Below are 21,489 nucleotides of genomic sequence, written 5' to 3'. Positions count from 1 at the left end.
ATAAAACATATTAGTACCCTTGTTTTGTCTCGAGATGTACACCAGTAATGTATTCTTCTAAGGCATTTTTATAAAAGCGACATAAATATCTTAATTTAACTAAGGCATAGTCCTGCCTTAAGCTAAATTGTGTCTGTGAAACCGGGCCTTAGAGTTGATCTCTTCATACTTGTTTTGTAGTTGGTTTGGACTAAAGAAAGTCTGTTATGTAAATGTGTCAAACTTAATTGAATTCTTCTTCCTGTCATTCTAGTTTAAATTCTAATTCAGCATCCTGTCACCAGTTCAATTGAAATTCCAACTCGTGAATGAAAAGAAAGCCAATTCTTAATTTCTGAATTCTGCGCAACCCTGAAATCAGTCCAGCTATCATCGTCATACATGTCCATGCATTCACCAGTTTGATTTTGTCAAAAAACGATACATATAACCATGCAATCGGTCTTCTTGTCTAAACACAAGAAACTGTTTTAGCACTCTTTCCAAATCATGTTATGCACTTTTCGTTGTTCCACATGCACAACTGAATTCTACAGTTCTTGTGGTTTACAAACCTATGTGAATGTGTTCAAGAGAAGGCGTTTGTGGGAGTAAACATGTTTCTTGTGTCTTTCTGTTTGTATCTCAATGTTCCTGTCCTGTGATTTGTGTATGTGATCAGAAACCTGTGGCAGCACTGTTTGTAGCTGGGGAGCGCGGTGCGTGCAGAACAAGTGTGAATGTCAGGAGTGCACGGGTCAGCCGGTTAAACCCGTGTGCGGCAGCGACGGCACCACCTACAACAACGACTGTGACCTGCGCTTGGCTTCCTGCAAGAAACAGAGGAAAATAGAAGTGGCCAAACCTGGCGTCTGTGATGAAGGTGAGCTCTAGCGCTTAATGCTTCACTTTAACAATGAAAATGATTCACCAAATGTGACAACCAGAAAGCATTCTGATACTTGAATGCATTCAAATTGCCTTAATTATAAACAATACAGTATATTTTGATATAGTACAAAGACATCCATGTGTTTTAAGAAGTGGCTTAATTATCTAAACACCCAGTATGAGATATGACAATTGGAGATCAGACCTCCCTGATACTTCTTCATTTGTGCACAGTTGCAGTTCTGCTCAGGGCTAGCCGAGTTAATGCGTTTGCTCAAAACAGTTTATTGCAGCCAATTTAACCTCCTTGCATTGACTGCACTTAGTGACCTGTCATACAATATGTGGAGCATGAAACACAGCCATCAGTATGTGCCCTGCGCTCTCTGTATTTTCTTCTTTGTTGCTGTATTGTGATGTCATGTCTCACTCGTGTCATTCTTCGCAGCCTGTTGGCTAGTAATGAATCACATTTTCCCCCCTCAAAGTCTAAACAGAACATTCTGTACAGTGTTTTCTGTGAGGAAAGGGCCAGAGGGAACTGGGTCCAGTCAAAAGATTCTGCCCAAAGGCCAATGGCTCGTGCTTTGTCAGTTTTATTTTCAGTCCAGTGCTATGACCCAGCTGTAGCATTTGGCCCTGGGCTGCAGATATATTTGAGGAAAAGAAAAATGATCGATACTGTTGATGATACTAAGTTTAACTGTTATAAAAAGAGAGCTGTTTTGTCAAGCTCAGTTATAACTTTCAAATGGTAGATTTTATTGAAACACCCCAACCATCTCCACTCTGATTTTTATCAAAGAAAATAGATATAAAATAACAACATATTAATTATTGAAAGATTGTATGTATAAAATAATGACGTATAGATTATAGAAAGATTAAATATATGAAATAATTACATATAATTTTTAGAAATATTTTATATTTTAAATAATGATATATATATTATAGAAACATTCTAGATATTAAATAATGACATATCGATTATTGAAAGATTATAGGTATTAAATAATGACATTTAGATTATAGAAAGATTATAGATATTAAATGATAATTATAACATGCTACAGTTTTATTACTGTGAGTGGGTAAAAACTCAATATGAGAAAAAGAGCCAATCATCAATCATTAAAGATGGTCCTCATGCACTTGCATAGTAGCTGAAAATTTTTTTTCTGAGTTTAAGTAACTCAATTTATGCTACAGTTGCTGTTAGATTTAATATTTGGTCTAAATGTTGTGTTGTTTTATTGTGAACATAGCAAGCACTTGGTGTTGTATGACTGAAATAGCTGCACAAAGACATAACAAATATGGCTGCCAAGTGGGCCCCTTAAAGGGACTTTTGGTTTGACATTTGCATGTTGCTGAGTTAGCAGTGTCAAACTACAAGCATAAAAATACACAGCATGCACAAGTATTGGGTAAAATCGTTTTAAAAATAACATTTCAATTACACTGAACTGCCATTTTGAATTGGTGCTGTCACTAAGCTCGACACAGTGAATTATGGGATTGCCTTCCTCACAAAAGAACAAATGTGATGATGCAGTATAACTTGTGTACAAGAAGGAGCCTTAGAAGTCAGCGTTATTGCATCTTTATATCAGGAGAGCCCTTAAAATGCTACCCCTGTAGACAGCTCACTTCCTTGAACAGAGCAATAGTGTCCAAATGAAACATTTTCTTACTGGGGCTTAAGGGGGGTGATTAATTCATTTATTTAGACTTGCCTTAAAACGCATGTTCATTAGTCATAAGAACAAAATGCCAACACTCTCTCACTCTCTTATTCGAAGGTTATGAAAAACGACAGTCTTCCCTGCATTTGGCCGTAGCAGTGAATTTATCACCTGTTTAATTTCACACTCTGCTAGTCTGAAGCAAGACTCATTGTAGACACCGACAAAGCGACAGAAGCCGAGCCGAGGATCACCTTGGGGCCACGGCCCCTTTTTAATTGAGTGTACGTTTACTAAATAGGATTATGCATTGAAAATATCAACGGAACACACCCCAATAAGCTTTAAAGCATCGGTCCGTGAGCTTGATCTCCTGCTGGAGGAGGATTTGAGAGGGGTGAACAGGAGAGAGAGAGTGTGCAGCCATCCATTACACACAGGTATCTTCTCATAAAGAACGTCCCTCAGCTCTGCAGGTGACCGGGATGCCCTATTGCTCTTGTATGTTGGCAGCGTTACGATTACTCTTAAGCGACTCATTCAATAGTGCCCATCTGCAGGGTGACAAATTACAAATAAACCAAAAAAACGACAAAAAAACAGCCGGCCAACCACAAAGGCCGAAGAGATGTGTGTGCGCCCGTAGTGTGAGATACAGAGGTCAACAACTTGTGATGAATGTGAATGTTGACTCTCTAGGGGAGAAATGAAAAAACGGGAGGCGTAGAGGATGTGCTCTCGTGTGTGTGCCGAACTGAAGTGTGACATTTAGAAGGTCTCTGTGTGTTTTCACTGGAGTTATGCATTCACAGTGAGGCATCCCAGCCACCTGCAACAAACTAGCAGTAAACTCTGAAGGTCACCGTCCTCTTCCTGTCTTCCGCCTGACATTTTTCCCTCTCGTTTCTCCCATCTATCTCAGAAAACCCTCTCACCCCTTGATGGGCCATCTGTTTTTTTGTTTTTTTTGCTGGACTGTCTCTGTTTACCCACTTTGCTTTCACTCAGCCCAGCTCTATGTTCTTTTAGTTTAGCTCTTCATCTTAATGGACAACCCATGGCTAAATGGACCCTCGTAAGTACATGATTTAGTTAAAGAGACGGGAAGGGACTTTGAGGACAGCTGATGCGTGCATCTTGGTGTTGACTAATTGAAAGGCTGGCGTGCTGCACGGGTGGTGGTGACATCAAAGGACAGAAACTAATTAGCACCTCCTCCCCACCACCACCCACATCTACTCGCATGTACAGGTTTTATTTATTCACCTTTTTCCGTTGAGTTTATTTCTGCCGGCGCACGAACGCTAATGCTAATGCGTTTCATCTCTTGCTTAGCTTGCACAATTGGGCTTAGGTGGCCCAGAGAGTCTCGTGTGTGGAAATGATTACCGGTTCTGCTCAGTGGTCAGGCTTATGAGAGTTTGGAGGCATATTATTTACTACATCAGTGATGAGGAGGACAATTGGATAGTTTATTCAATTCTTTCATCATTTAGTCACCCTCAGTTTATTTGTTCTGCAGAACACAAAAGATATTTGGAAGAACGTTGGTAGCCAAACAACATTGGCCCTCATTGACTTCCATTGTATGAACACACAGAACAAAGAGTCATATACCAATTTTGAATGAAATAAGGGTGAACAAATGATGACAGAATTGTTATTTTTGCGTGACTGTCCCTTTAACACCGTATGTTGCGCCTCAATAATGATGGTAAGAAAAGAAACCTTTTAATAATCAGTCAAAACGCTACATTATTTCCCCTCGGAGTCTCTTGGCTGATCTTAACAAGACTTTGCCCCAAGGCGTGAATTCGGCTCGGCTCACATTAAGCAAAATATCGCATCTCTGCACATCACTTCTGAGGATGGCTAATGCTGTGAAGCAGAAAGCTGCTGTTTGGAGCGAGTCTATATCAATGTGGCCAGGTCTTCAGGCTCCAGTGCTTCCATTGTTTTCAGGCTGGGGCTAATGAAACGAATGGCCTCCCCGAGTATCGACCCTAGGAGGGCTGTCAGTGCGGATCCTTGATAAGACGTATGTTAGGGCTGACCAACCCCTAGCAAACCTTTATGGTGACCAGCTCCATAATCTGCTTAAGACGATGTTTTAGGCTAAATGGCATTTCCACAATCGATTTACCCATCGGGTTACCCTTCCCTCCTGTGTTTGTGACGAAAGAGGTGCGTTTAGCTCCTGATGGTGAACTGGGAAAGAGCATCCACTAGCGTTTTTGGGTGTTTTGTAAATAATTAGTAGTTTACTTTATTATTTTATGCAGATTTATGAAGGATTGTGTTTTTAATGCATTAAAATTAAAGTGATAGTACACATTAGTACACCCAAAAATTTAAATTCTGTCATCATTTACTCACCCCTTGTTGTTTTAAACCTGTATGAGGCAGTGTTCACACTCGACTTCTTTTTTGACGAGAAAAAGTTGACAGTGGCGCTTTTTTAGTTTAAAAAAATGCTCGCAGTGTTGTGGTTACAAATAGCAGCCGGCAAAGTTCAAGAAAAGCATTTGTGCACGAAGGCAGCTTAGAGAGACAGGCTTCATAGGCAGAGTAACGGAATTCTATTTGAATTATAAACAGAGAGCGTCTTTGCAATAACCAATCACATCTTTAAAAACTACAATACTAATTTCTCGCTAGAAATGCAATCAGAAGTTATTGAAAGTGAAAATGAAACTTACATTTATACAAAACTATGCTCCAACGGGCGTTTCGGCAGCCATTTAATTTTTTCGAGCTTGAGCCTTCTCGGCCGATCACGTTCCTCGCATGTTGTTATGGAAACGGCAAGTCTCTGTCATTGGTTTGCTGTGAAAAAGGTGCTTGACATAGGGGGTTTTTACAGAAAAATGTAACTTTTTTCAACCTCAAAAGACTCTGAGCTGCAGAAAAGACGTTGGCGCTGACGTCTAAAAAAACGCTCAGGACTTTTTTGAAAGCTCCATAGGATTATAATGTAAAACAGACGCTAGCAGTGAAGTGTCAACACGGGCTGACTTTCTTTCGTCTGCAGAACACAAAATAAGATATTTTGAAGAATGTTGGTAACCATTGACTTGTCATCAGTTTTGTGTCTATACAATAGAAGTCAATGGGTATCGGTTTTTGGCTTATGGCAGAATTTTCCTTTTTTGGGTGAACTGTCCCTTTAAGCTGTGTTCACTCTAATGATAATGATCACAATGATAGCCATCATTTCTATAGTTATTGTTATAGTTGTGGCATAGATAGCTATTCTCTTACATTTAGAGCAATAGTGTACTTGTTGTGAACAGGATTTTGCCATCATGTTTTAGCTACGCCGCGTCCTTCTCTGCTCTTGAATTCTGCAGCCTGTTGATATGTGTACTGTTTACGCCTCAGTTTTACTAAAGTGCTTTCTTGTCTAGAGCTCTTTGACAGCTTTCATTAACAATAAGGGACTCTAATGCTCTGTTACAAAGAGTGGGTACTTTATATCTCCAGTGAGTCTGCTTTGTTGACTAATGAACTTTAATTCTAATTAAATAGGCAAGATAAGAGTGTGTTTAATGAGCCGACTCATCTGCTGAAAAACCCTCACCATTCCCTCACTATAATCCCTAAAGTTTGGATCCTGGAGAGAATCAAGATTTGTCTTTTTCGGCTTTCATACAGCAGCAAATCGAGAAACTATCCCAGAACTTAAAGTGAAGCTAATTGGGCCCAATATAATGATGTGTAATTACTAACATCAAGAATCTTGGCCGTGAAACAGCTCCCTGCATTGATTTCTAGTGTTAGATAACAGATTGTCAGTTATTTCACTTTTAATCGAAGCGTAAGGGACAGTTAGCTGGTGGCACGGTGGTGTCTCCTTTAATTTATTTTGTTATTCACTGGGTATTTTCATAGCTGGTCATTATCTTACGCTTGCAGCAGTGCCTTTGGTTCAATCTTCACACTTAAAGTGAAGAAAATCTCAATATTCACCGCCCCATATGTGCTGAATGTCTAAATACTTTGCCAAACGCTGTCCATTAATTCTTGGCAGTCAAGTTTAAAAAGACGCTTGAGTACCTGGCAATATTTTATATTAGAAGACAATGTGCTGCATACTGATATGCAAATATGGGTTTGAGTGTGGTCCCCAGTGGGCCTGTGTCTTGTTTGTCTTTGCTTCTTGAAACTTCCAAACTTATTCACTGTTCACATAGTAGTTGTGTGTTTCTCTAAATCAATATCAGTGTGATTATCTGTACATTCAAAGTCTTTAAATTGTATAGGTTATTGTATTTGTATAGGTTTTTGTAGGGACCAACATAGAACAGAAGCAGGAGGCCAAACAATGATGTAAAAATATGTAATTTGTGTTTTTGTTTGAACAGATTGTGGGTCGGGAGGCTCAGGTTCAGGGTCCGAGACCTGCGAGCAGGATCGGTGTCGAAGGTACGGCGGGTCATGGGATGACGACACGGAGGATGATCGCTGCATGTGTGACTTCATCTGTCAGGCTGTTCCACGTAATCCGGTATGAAAAATCTATGCGATTTATAAATACACCACCCGTACACTGCCCAGGTCTTGACTTGTTAACATTTGTGCTAAACGTTGTTTATTCCATAAATCATGCTGTGTTAACCTCAACGTAAATATTTGCAGGTGTGTGGCTCAGATGGGAACACGTACGGTAGCGAATGTGAACTCAAGAAGGCCAGGTGCGAGAAGCAAATGGACATTCTGCTCCAAAGCCAAGGCCCCTGTCCAGGTGAGACACGTTCACGTTTTCCTCAGCTAACAGAGGAACTCGGAGGGGTGGATCTTTGTAAAACCATTGCAGAAGGATGCATATTTCCTTTGAGAGTTTGTGTAGACCAGACCGAAAGGCTACCGCTAAGAGAGGAAGAGCGTGGCTATGTGATCAGAGCAGTGTGAGATTCCCTCAGGCTTCAAGCAGAGCTCGACTCCACTCTCGTTCACACACACATACGCTCCATTCTGGTCCTTTATCTAACTCTGAGTTTTCTGCTTCAGAGCCTTTCTGGCCCTCTAGCCAGGCTCAGTCATGCTGCTTCAGTGGCCGTGGAAAATAAATCTTTTTGGAGAACTTTCAACCAGTGCGAGGAGCTTTTGGCATCCGCTTCCCATTGGCTGAGCTTAGATCAATGGAAATCTCATTGGGCCTTCCATTTGATATGCACAGAGTCTCGCCTCACCCATTCTCCGACCTCGTGCCTTTGAGAGCTGACGGGCCTCCAGAGCACCTTGCTGCTTTTTGCTAATTGGAAATTAGGTCTCGGCGACCTCTAGACAACCTTCTACCGAGTCTCCATGTAGCGAAGATCAGAATGCTGAAAGCTGCCTATTTTTTTCTCATCTGACTGAGCTGGATGGGGCACTCAGAGATTTTTCAGCATTTGTACTTATTTAATTTAGTGAGATGCCGTCTAGGCTTTTTTTCCACAATATTGGTAATATTGACGAATAATGATACACTCCAAAAAGCATCTTTCTTATTTGACAGTCATTTGGAAGTAACTGTGTATTGTCTTGGAAAAAGTGCATGTTTATATTAATATTTCATTATAGTACGGAAGATATTTCATCAACGTTTTTTTGGAGGGCTCTTAAAAGAATGACAGACTTATTTTCCTACCATCTTTGATGTCACAGCCGGCTATTTACTTTATTTGCCATGTGCTATAAATTTCAGTAGTGACATGGCAAAGATAGCAGATACCAAATGATACCCAATGGCATACCTCCGGGGATCCCTCACCATTCAGACGAAGGGTACTTCTAATGCACAGCCTTCTCCAAATATGATAGACCTCCTTGAAACTATCACTTACGATGAATGATACTTCGATGAACCTCATTTGAGCTGATTGGCTGAGCCTCGCCCGTGCCATTACCAGCACCTTGTTGTGTCGGGAAGGATTGCGACGCGGAACAAATGGGTGTGGAGGAAAGAAGGTGAAGATCCGCTACGAGAGAGGACAGGATCAAATTAGAAGCACCTTTGTCATAATGGGCTCAGTGCGAAGAGAAGTTTAATGAGGTGTGGACAAAACCCATCTCTGAAGTCACAAAGCGCTATCAGAGGCACGGCGACACATAACCATTATAGTCGGGGACGTGTGCGTTTACCACGGAGGCCCCCTGATTTATAACAGCCTAACCCTCTACTTCAATCTGAAAACTTGCAAACAGCACTCCTAAACCTACCGACTTAAACCCATTCAGTTAAATGGACTAGAGAGAGCTGCAAAAAGTGTGAAAAACTGAGATAAAGCCTGAAACACCGGACATATGCCTTCCGGTTTAACGTTACAGTTAAATACCGCAACAAACTTCCCGTATGCGATCCGGGATGTCGGAATAGCAAAGGTGTAATTAGGTTACATAGCGAGTGGACCGGCATCACTGTGTCCCAATTTACGTTCCTGTGCTTTTGCGTCTGTAAATGCATGGTCCATAAATCTCAGTTTGACATGACGCCGCACGTGTAAACTCGGCTATCAGAGACAAGAACAAATGGAGAGAACAGACCCTAGAGGATAAGTCAAATGTCACCCATCAGACATTCTGCGAAGGGCCCGTTGTTTGTTTCCGCGGCTGGTAATAGCGTAATTTTTTTCTTGAGTTTGAATTGCTGTCTGGAATTGTAAATAGAATTGTTATCAGGCAACCAGATGCAGGCTCTCCCACCTCCGCTCCTTAAGCAATTCTTATTGTGTTGTACTAAATTGCATTTCAGCTTGGATTGTTTGGTTTAATTTGTCTTAAAATAATGCTCTAAATCTCACCATCTGTCTCTCTCTCTCTTACCCGCCCCGGTTTTCTCCTGTCGCCTGTATCTTCTATTCAGATATCGCGGCACCTCTTCCAGAACTTGGTGCCTCTCAGCACTGCAACAAAACGGTTTACGGATGTTGTGAAGACAACAAGACCACCGCCCTGGGTGTCGGACTGGCAGGGTGCCCTAGTGCGTAGTTTACTATTATTTCTTATTGACTCTTTGATGAGTTCTGTTAGTATTCAACTGTTTTGTTTGGATTTGAGTAGTTTTTCTTTAATTCATAACATTTTGCCAGCTAAGCAGATAGGAAGATTTGTGACTATTTCTGTGAGTGCATGTATTATATACAGTATAAATTGTCAAAATTGTTTTCTTCAGGTGTGTGTCAGTGTAATCATTATGGCTCATACGGAGGCACGTGTGACCCTTCCTCTGGCCAGTGCTCCTGTAAACCCGGTGTCGGCGGACTCAAGTGTGACCGCTGCGAACCGGGATTCTGGAACTTCCGAGGCATCGTGACGGAGAACATGATCGGCTGCACACGTACGTTTGAGGGAGTTTTCTGTTAAAGATCTTAAATGTAACTATGTACCGAAATCCAAAGTGACAAATCCTCATTCAACATCCACTAACCTTACAGCCTCTAAAGTGATTTCTGTCAAAACAAGCGTTTCGAATTAAGCCTCTGAGCCACCGAGAAAAATGGGAACTCTGTGAGTGTGCAACGTGGCCCACAGACCAACAACACACTGCTGCGTGTGTTTGTGTGGTGGTACAAAGCCAAGGATAGGAAAAACAAGCATTGATTGAAACGCTTTCTGCCCTGTGCCCGGGGTCCTCTGAGCATTAGCACATTCTGTAGCCTCATTCTTTCTCACCCCAGGGCTTCTTGACCCGGCACTGAACTCCACCAGACTGCGGTCACTGACACAGAGTTGCTGTAGCCGTGGGCCCACGGAGTGGAACTGCTTTAGATTGCCTGTATGAATTTAGTGGATGTTTTTGTTGGGGTGAAATTGAAGAGAAAGAGACAAGGAATCTAATCAAAACTGTTCAACCAGATAAGGCTGACAGCCTGCTGTCTCTCTTGTTCTCTCCATCAGCGTGTAACTGTGATGGAGTGGGTTCGGTTCGTGACGACTGTGAGCAGATGTCAGGGTTGTGCTCCTGTAAGCCTGGAGTTAAGGGCATGAAGTGCAAAGTGTGCCCCGACGGGAGCAAGATGGGAGCAAGTGGATGCGACAAAGGTAACTTTGGGATTTGAATTACTGTAGGACTGAATTCAGTCAGTCAGTCACTCCAAGAGTCCGTGCTTGATGTTGCCAGGTTGTGGTTTTATAAATTATAATTAGGTCTGTTTTTATAATGTCGGGTTGAAATAATGGCATTGGTAAATTATTATCCTCTTAATTAAAAATGTTCTGACAAAAATGACCTAACCCTAACCGCTGTCTTTGAATTTCCATACAAGTTCACTAATCGACTAGTAGGTTTTTTAAGAAGTATTGTGACCCATCACTAGCATAATCTAGAGCAGTAGTTCTCAAACTAGGGGCCCCAAGATGGATCCAGCGGGACCACAGATTTTGTGGCATTTTATGAATTATGTAAATTTATCATAAATTGTATGCAATCAAACATCAGTAAAATAAACCCACCAACCAAAAGATTTATGTTACAGCATTGAATAACTGAAAATGTTTTTGTTTTAATTAAAATTCTAAGTTTATGATTATAAGTCTTTATTTGGGGGGCCGCAAAGCGATGCGCCCTACACAAAGGGGGCCTTACAACGAAAGAGTTTGAGAACCACTAATATAATAGCTAAAAATCTTTTTGTATTTAATTCCTTTGCTGCATAAACCAGCTGTCTGGGTAGCTGGTGATTTCCAACCCAACGTTGGGTCAAAAAGGGACTAACTCAACCGTTAGGTTATAAATTAACCTATGCTAGGTTGTTTCAGCCCAAAATGCTGGGTTGTTTTAACCCACTGTTGGGTCAATATAAACATTTTCTGGGTTAATTTAACCCAACTTCTGGATTGGGTTGGTCTCTTTTTGACCCAACAGAGTGTCGAGTTGACCTGGAAAACAACCAGGTTGATCAGATAACAGGCTGACATATTCTCAGACATCTAATCATTTTGAACATTATTAACCAGTGAGTGGAAAACTATAGGTGTTAGTTCACCCTGTGTGCGACTACTATAATCGAATTAGATCAATGAATTTCAAAGTTTAATCTTCAAATGCACCACAGGACTGACAGTGCAACAGTTCCCCACTGTGTTTAGCTTGGTGTGTAATAGAAAGTGAAGGACTTGATGAACTCTACAATCCCAGAATAGCAGAGCTCATGCAGCGATTCTGCCAGATAAAAGCTGTCACATGCAAGGGGTCCTGCAGTCCTGTATTCTGATGTTAGATGATGTAGTTCTGTGATGGGGAAGCTGGTCCACAGCTCTCCTACTTATGCAAGTCCTTCTGTCAAATGGATTTTTGTGGAGGACATCCTAAAGTTTATATTAAATATGGAGTAACAAAGCGACAAAAAAATCCATTTTGTTTTAGTGAGGTAACTAAAAACGTCAAAATATTCCACAGGACCTGAGGCACCCAAGTCTTGTGATGCGCTGGTGTGCCACTTTGGGGCATCATGTGTTGAGGTGAATGGACAGGCTCACTGTGAATGCCCATCACCAGACTGTGATGAGAAAAAAAAGACCAAGGTGAGCTTGCATAGATCACAGTTCTTTCGCAGTCTGCTACTACACTAACAATGAACCTTCCTCGTTTAATAATGTGTAATGTGTGTGCACAGGTATGTGGTTCTGATGGGATCACCTATGCTGACCAGTGCCAGCTGAGAACCATTGCCTGCCGACAAGACATGGAAATAACTGTGGAGCATTTAGGCCAGTGCAAAGGTGAGATTAGTCTCCATCTTCTTTTGTATTTAGTTATTTTTGCATTTATGCATTTTTATGAAAAGGTTTTTATGAAAAAGTCGAGATTTACTGTGAATTAAAATGACTGGGGGGCACACGTTTCAAACTATCATGAGCTTTAGTGCCAAAAATATTTTTTTATTTAATATTTTTTATTTTATTTTATTTAATATTTTCTTATTTTGTACTGAATGTCCTAAACATAAAACATAAATTTGCTAAAGAAGCATAACTAAATAAGATTATCCTCGATAAATTATCTTTTCTTTTTACCTCATTGGCAAATTGTATATATATTTTTGCATAAATCAAAAAAAGACAGAAAAAGGACAAAATATGTTCTCTGAAAACTTTTGGTTTTGGTGTCTTACATAGTTTTGCTTCTCAAATAATTATTTCAAATATGTTTCAATAATTTACTGATAAAGAAAATTAACTTTTGCAGAATTCTGTACAGGGTTTGCTAGGGTAAACAGAACAAAACAAAATAGGGTCACATGATGTCCAGGTTTGTTGTTTTGAGGAGGAAGGACTGGAGGGCTGATATGGGTGGCATGTGTTCGAGGGAAAAGAAAGCTGCAGATGCGCCCCTGTAGATAGAGCCGTGCTGCCTGGCTCCAGACTGGAGACTTTGAATCCCCTGGAACTGGGCGACATTTGAGCTGTTTGATTTGCATCACCCCTGTGTGGATTAGGGAGAGCTAACTGCACAGTTTGGGGTGGAAGCGCTTGAAATCCCGCTGCTGACGCCCGCTGTCCCGGTGCTGTTGGGAAACAGAGCATCATGTGTAGAGAATAGGGCATCTCTCTCTTTATTCCCAAGTTATCCGTCTCGGTTTATCTGTGCTGGTGTGGGAGTAGGGGACCTGGTAGAAGGCCAAGGTTAGGACTTTCATGTCAGCTGTATGTAAGTAGCAGTATGCCAGCTCACGTCACAGGGCATTCTGCAGGGAGCTAGCTGCTCGGAGATGTGCATGGCATGCGGTGGACATCGCCAGCTGCCTATTCCTGGAGCTGGGCCAGTGGCAGGTGCCAGACATTTTCAACATCAGCTTGCGATGCCACTTGTTCAGTCCTGTTAAAGCCGCATAAGTGATTTGGTTTACACCAGTCGTTCACACAATCTGGCAGATTGCTTGCTGTTTGCGTGTATGTTTGGTACACATTATGGATAATTTGATCATTCTTGTGATAAGTGATCTCGGTTTCATTTATACATTTTAGCATTAATAAATGTATTTGCAAACTGTCCCCTAAAGTTAGAAAATACCATCTAGATCTACAGTAACTATTGTATAACACCACAAACTTGTGTTTTGAGATCATGGGCAGACCGTTATCTTCATCCGCAGAATCTTTAGACAAAGAACCTGTCTTTCTTTTTTCTCTTGGCATTACCTGTCGACACGACCGGAATCCAGCTCCTGTTCTTGGTTTATTTAGGGATCTTGGAGGAAGTAAAGAGGTTAGGTTGGATCTCCACCAGCCTGAGGCGGAACTGGCAACAGCAGCACCATTTATTAATTCCTTCCCCAACATGTGGGGTAAAGCATGCACAGGCTGCAGACTGATCGGCAGCCCTGAGGTACAGTAGAAGGGTTCGAACGCAAGCTCATTTCACGTGTGACTGGGTGTAAATTAGCCGAAAGCCTTCCTGTCTCTACGTATTTCTCTTTTGTTTTCCCACTAAGCTCAGCATCCTCTCTCATCATCGACTCTTTTCTGTGGCAAATGGAGCTGTGGAACACACAGCGCCACAGAACGAGCGAGTTTCTCTGCGTGTTGTCGTCGCGGGCGGCAGATGAGGCAATCAGTAGCGCATCTTGGTACATGACGTGGGGCATTCGAGGTCTTGAATGGCTGAGAAACTTTTGGCACATGGAGAGTCCAAGCCTGGCAGTTCCTTGTGCGCACATATGGTGTCATCACCTGCATATTTGCAGCAAATTGGCAGACTACACATTAGCATATGGCACAAGCGGCTCTGTGCTTAGATTTTCCTGTTTTTGTTCTAAAATGAATTTTTGGGTTCAGAGCAATTTAAGCTTTATCACGAGCATCTGTCACATGCTGTCAGTTACTGCAGAAAATCATTTGGAATAGTCCTTGAGTTTGCAAAAATTAATACAAATCACAATTACAGTGAGGTACCAAAAACGGATGGATGTGGGGAAAGGAATTGTACCTGGATAAACGTTAAAATACACACTGCTTTGAATGTATACTGTAAACATAACGCTAATGTAACGTAGTATTAACGTAACCTGTAGCATGATCAAATTGCTTGCCTCTCATCTGTCCAACGTTATATTCATGTTTTCAACTCATCTAATTAGCATGTAAATCTAATAAATCGTGTCAACAACACCTGAATACACAGAATGCCAGAAAGAGATTTTCGTAAGCAAAGTCCTCCTACAGGAATTATGGAAAATAGTTTATCCACCTAGAACAAAAGAACAGTTCAAACAACTTGATAGCTTTTTGTATTTTATACTATAAAAACGAACGTGTATAAACATTTCAAAAATGCCTTATCCCCATATACTTCTATTATAAGTGCATTATTGTAAATGCATTTTAAGTTAAAGGTCCAGTATATGAAATTTACCAATGGCTCACTCCACCCCTCCCTTCTGAAGCACTACGAAGGCTGACACACAGATGTCATCACGTTTTCGCTTCCTTGCCGAAGGAGATAACGTATTTACTAGAGGTGTAACGATACACTCAGCTCACGATTCAATACATATCTCGATGCTGGGTTCACGATACGATACACATCTCGATATTTTGAACAAAATTAAAAATTCTAATAACATTTATTTTCAAAATATGAATAAATTCAGTAACTTATTTTGTTGCACATACAACTTAATAAAGAATTTTAACATTTTAAGGCTTAACTGAAATTAGAATTAAAATCAGTGTCAATTTTGACAGCAAATTTTGATTTAGTTTTAGTCATAGTCTTTTGACTAAAATGCTATTTAGTTTTATCCCAATTTATCATAGTTTTAGTCTATTTTTAGTCGACGAAATCAACATTATATTAGTCTACTAAAATCTATCTGGATTAACTAATTTAACGTGTCTCTTTGAAGCTGCGCTGTCTTTGCTTGAGACAGTAATGAATGAGAAACATCTTTCAAAAAGACATATTATATAAACTGTATTACATTTCTTCAATCATGCAAATCACAGACTTGTTTTTTAAGCATGTCATTAGATCTTTTAATATACAGTACGTCTCACTTCATCGCTTCTCTGATCGGAATAGCGCTGGTTTCTTTTGGCTTTATGTTGCATATCACGTTATGCAGCAGCTCACGTTAGCGGATAAATTAACATTGGCATTTAAAAACGTTTGTGCTGCCTTTGTAATGAGTTTCGGGGTGACTCGCCTGCAGTCACGCTTCAAGTTTGCTTTGTTTTAACGGCGATTGTGAAGGAAAATATGAAGCTTTGTAAACCACTTGGAGACACAGATTGTGTCTTGTGCTTCCCCTTCTCACAGAGACTTCTCTCTCTACCGCATATGTGAGATATGCACAAGTGACGTGCTGGCGCAGAGTCGGCAGCGTCTTGACCGCTGAACGAATAGAATTAAACATATCATAAAATATCCCCATCTCGCTACGATGCGCATCGTAACATTTTTGCATCGCGAAATATCGAAATACAAAGTATCGTTACACCCCTAGTATTTACGAAACATACTGTAGAGCAGTTTGTCCATTTAGGGCTACTGTAGAAAAGGGGACCTGCAATGTATGTAGACACATCTGAAGACATAGTTATGCATATATTATATTGCATTTCTGTCAATACATCCTCAATAAAATGACAGATGGGACCTTTAACCAGGCATGCTTGAAAAAAAGTAATAATTAGAGCTCTTCCATTTTGAATCTGTATTTATATCCCAACAACTAAGATTAAGATGAGCAACAGGCCATTTCGCTGTATTTCACAGACAGACGGACCATGTGCTGCTGGAGTCTCATCAAATCACATCTGCTTGTTTTTACAAACCGAAGGACGCGCTGAAATTATTTTCTGCGATAATCATCAGCATCACAGATGCTGTTTATGTTGCTTAACTTGTTTTGAACTTTGGAACATTCTTTTAATCTTTTTTACCACTCTCCAGCTCCCGTTATTTTTGTAAACGCCTTATTTAGTTGGTTTTCATCCATTTATTCCTCTGTCGTTTTCCCAGCCAGAATACTCACACGCACACTCGTGCGTAAGCCATCTTAATAACAGCCTTTCAAAAAGTAACTATATGGCTATGGTTGCTGAAAATGACAATGATTTTTGCATCTCCTAATTGTGCAGCTTGCCTCTCTGAAAAGCAAATGGAGCGTTAAACATGATTAAAGCGAGCTTCCACTCAGCTGCTCCCGCTGCCGGTTGCGCTCTTTCCGTGTGTGCCTTTGTGTCACAAAACTCAGAGCTCGATGAGCGACTGGAGCTCTGCACCCCGGATCTCTCTTTCCCTTGGAGCCAACGCTAGGCTGGGCTCCTGAATGACAGGTGCAGCCAGTTGAAAAAAGAAAACGTGTGCCGTGACACACACTGATAGCATCGCAGTACTCTTTCACAAAGCTTCCCGTATCTACTCTCTCTCTCCTCCACTCCTGATAGATGTAGTATTTCTGTAAGGTATCACATTTCACACCCCGTCAGCTACTCGCTGTTTGAATGCAAGATGATTAGCATGTAATTAAGAGCCTACGCTAGCATGTTAACGTGTTCCCAACCAAGCACTGTTAGAATGTACATAGGGGATTCGCAAGAGTTTAGCAGAAGGTTGTGTATTATCACCAGTTGCCTTTGTTGGTCCCCTTGTCCCTTTTGTAGCGAGGTTAAATTTGGCTAAAAAGTCTTTAACAGGTTAAAGGTTTATTCACGCTAAGAACGATAACAATAAAGTTAGTTTTAAAAAGTGAATCTCAGCTTAAAAGAATAGTGGGATCTACATTACAACAGATGAACGATATTGTTGGCATCACTTTCAAAGTGCTGATTAATGATAATTGATAAAACATTGACAGCCAATCAAAACCATTTAAATTTAAAGGGCTCATGCATTTAAAATGTGAAACCGCAGCTCACGATCTTACACCGTGTCTACAACGGACGCGGCGCGATGCAACGCGACACGGAGTCGGCGCCAGAGCAGATCTACTGGAGGGGCATTGGGTCATCGGCGGGGGGCACTGCCGTTTGAGAAATATTTTGACGCAGTTTTGTCTTGTTTTTGTTCATTTCCATATCATGTCACTTAGTCGAGGCTATGTGGTAGCCCTATGCACACAGTTTACTCAGTCACACACACGAAGACGATAATAAAAGGCAGAAAGGGGAATATTCTAAAATGCTTAACGTGAAAAACGCTTAACGTAGCTTAACGTACCTAAACAGCGATCAAGGAAAACCAAATTTCTGTCAAACCTTCCTTGTAATAAACACTTGCTGCTGTCAAAAGAACGAGCTCTTGGTCCGCGGATAAAGTGAATAATGAAACCAATATTAAGAAATGAGGCTGAAAGGTAAAGTTGCTAACTACTGGCTTCAGTGTTGTACATCGAGCTGAATAGCCTGTGGAGCAAACTAGAACAAAACAGCACAAATGTTTCTAAAAGCTCTGATAAAAAGGGACAGAAATATAAATGAGATGATACAGCGCGTTCTTGTGGCACAAATGCTTGCGTGGCTATTGCGTCAGTAGGCTAATTGGCGTTGCAGTTTATCCGCGGACCAAGAGCTCGTTCTTTTGACAGCAGCAAGTGTTTAGTATAAGGAAGGTTTGACAGAAATTTGGTTTTCCTTGATCGCTGTTTAGGTACGTTAAGCTACGTTAAGCATTTTTCACGTTAAGCGTTTTAGAATGTCCCCAGAAAGGGGTGGGGTAAAGTTATGCCCTCGCTACTCCAGCACAGTCACACACAGCGGAGGGCTGTAGTGGAGGCTAAATGCAAATAAATGCAGTTTACCCATCTCTGACATGTGTTACCTTTTTGTTAATACGCCTCTCCGATCGCAGATAATATTAGCTGTAACAGTTTGCTCTGGTCCATTTCTCACAATGATGAGCCGACAAAGTTATTACAAAGCACGTTGTTTAATCTCGTCAGCGAAAGTTCCATCCATCACTATACCATTTGACAATCACTTGAACTCCCGGGTGGTTTCACGAATTTATAAAGAAAACAACAAACCTCAAAAGTAGCTTACTCTCCTTTTCTCCGTCTGCTACTTTTCTCTCACATACGTGAATACACCGCACCCGCACTACTTTTCCCATCATTCAGTACGGCCAGGACTACAAACCCCATGCTTCTTAAAGGGACAATGCCCATATTCCCGCAACACATGTCAGAAATAGTTTATCCACCTCTCAATAGTTTATGCACTTCCAGAAAACCATGAAGTAGGCCTACCACTGTTTATAAACATTACGCCATGGCCTGTGGAAGGAAGGGCATCAATGACCGCTAGGGGGGGAGGCACGGCCCTCGAATGCCCCACCATAGCGCCAGCGCTGACGCAACACACTGCTTGTTCTAATGGGATTGTCGCACCGCATCGCGCCACGTCCGGTGTGGACAAAATTTAAAATTATAATGGGTTCTAATGCGTTCTTTTGTCTCTTGTCGCGCCGTATCCGGTTAGGATAAACAATGAGTGCGTTTACATCCACAGTCTTACTCCGATTATGCCTAATAAGCTGATAACAAGTAGGTCATGTAAACAGATTTCTTTTATCAGGGAAAGCTCATAAACGGCGTAAGCAAAACCCGCTCGCCAGAGGTAGTTTTTTGCCCATTACTCCGATTTCGCGCTGCATGTAAATGCCTTTACCGGTGTTTTCTCAGTTTTGTTTATGTGCGCATGTCTGACAGCACAATAGTAAACGTCCCAAACGGAAGTAATAGTAAAATAACGCCTAAAAGTCCGCTCTTGAATCATGCAGTTGATGTAGAAACTTCAAAATGAAGAACTATTGTTGCATATGCAGGTACTGCGGACATGAGAAGAGATATAAAAATACAGCTTCTGACCGTTTTCCCGCTGCAATTTTAATTACTAAACAGACTCGACGGTGATGTCACTGCAATCGAGAAATCCGTCAAGTCTCAAACTTCCATGTAAACGCGGTTTTATGCATAGCTGGTTTATTACTATGCATGTAAACACATGAAAACAGGTTTATTTTTAAGCTGATTTTGGATAGATATCCGTTTATTTTGTACATGTAAATGTTATGATCAGTTAGTGTAAACACTAATAGTTAACGTTGTAGTATACAGGTATCTCTATAGTTATTGTTCCTAATGTGAACAGGCCCTTAACCATATATTCTGTGTGACAACATGCCCCGCTATTTGTCAGGTTTTTTACAAATTTGTTTTTAGGCAATAATGGTGGAAATGTTTAAAGGTTTAAATGTTTGGAGGATCTATTGAGAGAAATGCAATATAATATACATAACTAAGTTGTCAGATGTGTGGAAAGACTTTACATAATGATGCGTTATGTTGTTAATACGCTATTTCTGTCTACATACACTGGGTCCATTACATGGAGTTCGCCATGTGGTTTCTAAAATAGCCCTAAACTGACAAACTGCTCTACAGCGCGCGTTTCGAAAATACGTAATCTCCTTCAGCTACAAAGCGAAAATGTGACGTCATCATAGTAGAAGGAAGGAGTGTAGAAGGGAGTATTAGGAAGGGGTGGAAGTGGTTGCAGTTCGCAACCTCACCGCTAGATGCTACTAAATGTCCTACACTGAACCTTTAATAGCTTTTCTAGGAAGCCAAAACATTATATGTGTTAGGGGTGTCACATTATACCCATATTGACAATAACCGTGATATTAAAAACCTCAATAATCAATATTAGTTCATTAATACATTTTGACCCTAAAACCCGCAATGGTTACGAACTACCTTGCTCTCTCCCTGCCTTCCAACACTTAGATTATTTTTTTATATTAGATTTGTTGACTTTTTTATTTATTTATTTATTTTTATTAGTCTGTTCTATTTTCCTATGAACAGCACTTTGGTCAGCCAATAAGTCAAACTTGAAACTCGAAACTAGATTTTGAGAGAGGTTCATTGGGCAGAAAAGGAAAACAAAATTAAAGATGAATTTGAATGATTAGCATTTTCGGGGATTAGCATTTGTGCTAATAGCATTTCTCTGGTTATTACGATAATATCCCTACTGTGAATTCTTTTCACCACAATAACCACGCAATGTAAATCTGATATTGTGACAGCCTTATACACATGTTGGCTTTCAAAAACAAACCCACACTGAAAATGTTCACTAGAGCTGGGCTCTCTGGCGAGGCTGCTTCAGTGGAGAGGATTGCCAGTGTGTTGACAAGACTGGTGATTGGAGCTTCGATGGATGCCTGCATGAAGTGAGGGCTCTCTTTGAAGCCACAGCTAAACCCTGCTTTTCTGCCCTATTTATATCAATCATTCATCACTAGAGGCTCTGGCTGTCTGTGATTAAAGCATCCCTGCAGTAGAGCAACATCTGAATATGTATATATAATTCATATCTACAGGCACTCCCTCGCATGCACAAGCGCACACACCCACGTTCTCTCGTAGACGTGTAGATGAACCGTATTCTGCAATTGAAATCACATTCAGCGGTATATAAACACTCCTGGTCAAGTCTCTGTTTAATGATTAGTTTGAGCTTTTCTGAAAGCCTGGCTTTAAAAAATAAATTCAAAGAATCAAAGCCGCAGAGCGGCAACCCTGTTTTTCACCAAGCACAGTTCATTAGTTTAAGACTAAATAAAGGCTAAATCTATTTCTTTGGCTGTGAAATGGGCTCTTTTCAGGTGTCGGGTGTAATGTAGCTTAAATGATGTGATTGAACCATGAAGGTTTTTTTGGAGGCTATAGTGAGTTTATTCCTAGCAATATTCATGTGTCTGATTTTGATATGAATCTGCGAGGCGTACAAAGCATTGCACAGGATATACACACCATGCTGGGTTCTCGCAGGGCCTTTTTTTGTAAATGCCAGGAGGAAGGGGGTGGGCCGATGAAGGTAGAAATGAAAGGTGACAAACAAGTGGGGGGTAGAAAGAAAAAAATTGCGTTGGGGAGGCTTACAGAAATACATTTCCATTTATGCTTACCCATCATTCCATTCCTGCTTTCTC

At 40.8% G+C, this 21,489-nt stretch overlaps 1 protein-coding gene across 11 annotated transcripts in view; it reads left to right on the top strand.

Annotated features, from left to right (window-relative positions):
• The window catches only part of agrn (agrin), a 212,269-nt gene that overhangs the window by 152,734 nt on the left and 38,046 nt on the right, over positions 1 to 21,489 (top strand). For all 11 annotated transcript variants that reach the window (XM_057319904.1, XM_057319910.1, XM_057319903.1 and 8 more), the window contains 8 exons: positions 662 to 862; positions 6,923 to 7,065; positions 7,197 to 7,302; positions 9,406 to 9,522; positions 9,715 to 9,879; positions 10,440 to 10,583; positions 11,941 to 12,065; positions 12,158 to 12,263. In XM_057319904.1, coding sequence (XP_057175887.1) covers positions 662 to 862; positions 6,923 to 7,065; positions 7,197 to 7,302; positions 9,406 to 9,522; positions 9,715 to 9,879; positions 10,440 to 10,583; positions 11,941 to 12,065; positions 12,158 to 12,263 — 1,107 coding nt within the window. The remainder of the gene's footprint in view (positions 1 to 661; positions 863 to 6,922; positions 7,066 to 7,196; positions 7,303 to 9,405; positions 9,523 to 9,714; positions 9,880 to 10,439; positions 10,584 to 11,940; positions 12,066 to 12,157; positions 12,264 to 21,489) is intronic.

This window comes from Triplophysa rosa, linkage group LG21, assembly GCF_024868665.1.
Source record: "Triplophysa rosa linkage group LG21, Trosa_1v2, whole genome shotgun sequence".
NCBI classification, from domain to species: Eukaryota; Metazoa; Chordata; class Actinopteri; order Cypriniformes; family Nemacheilidae; genus Triplophysa; species Triplophysa rosa.
Note: the sequence above shows the minus strand (reverse complement) of the source record. Positions and strands in the feature narration are given on the sequence as shown.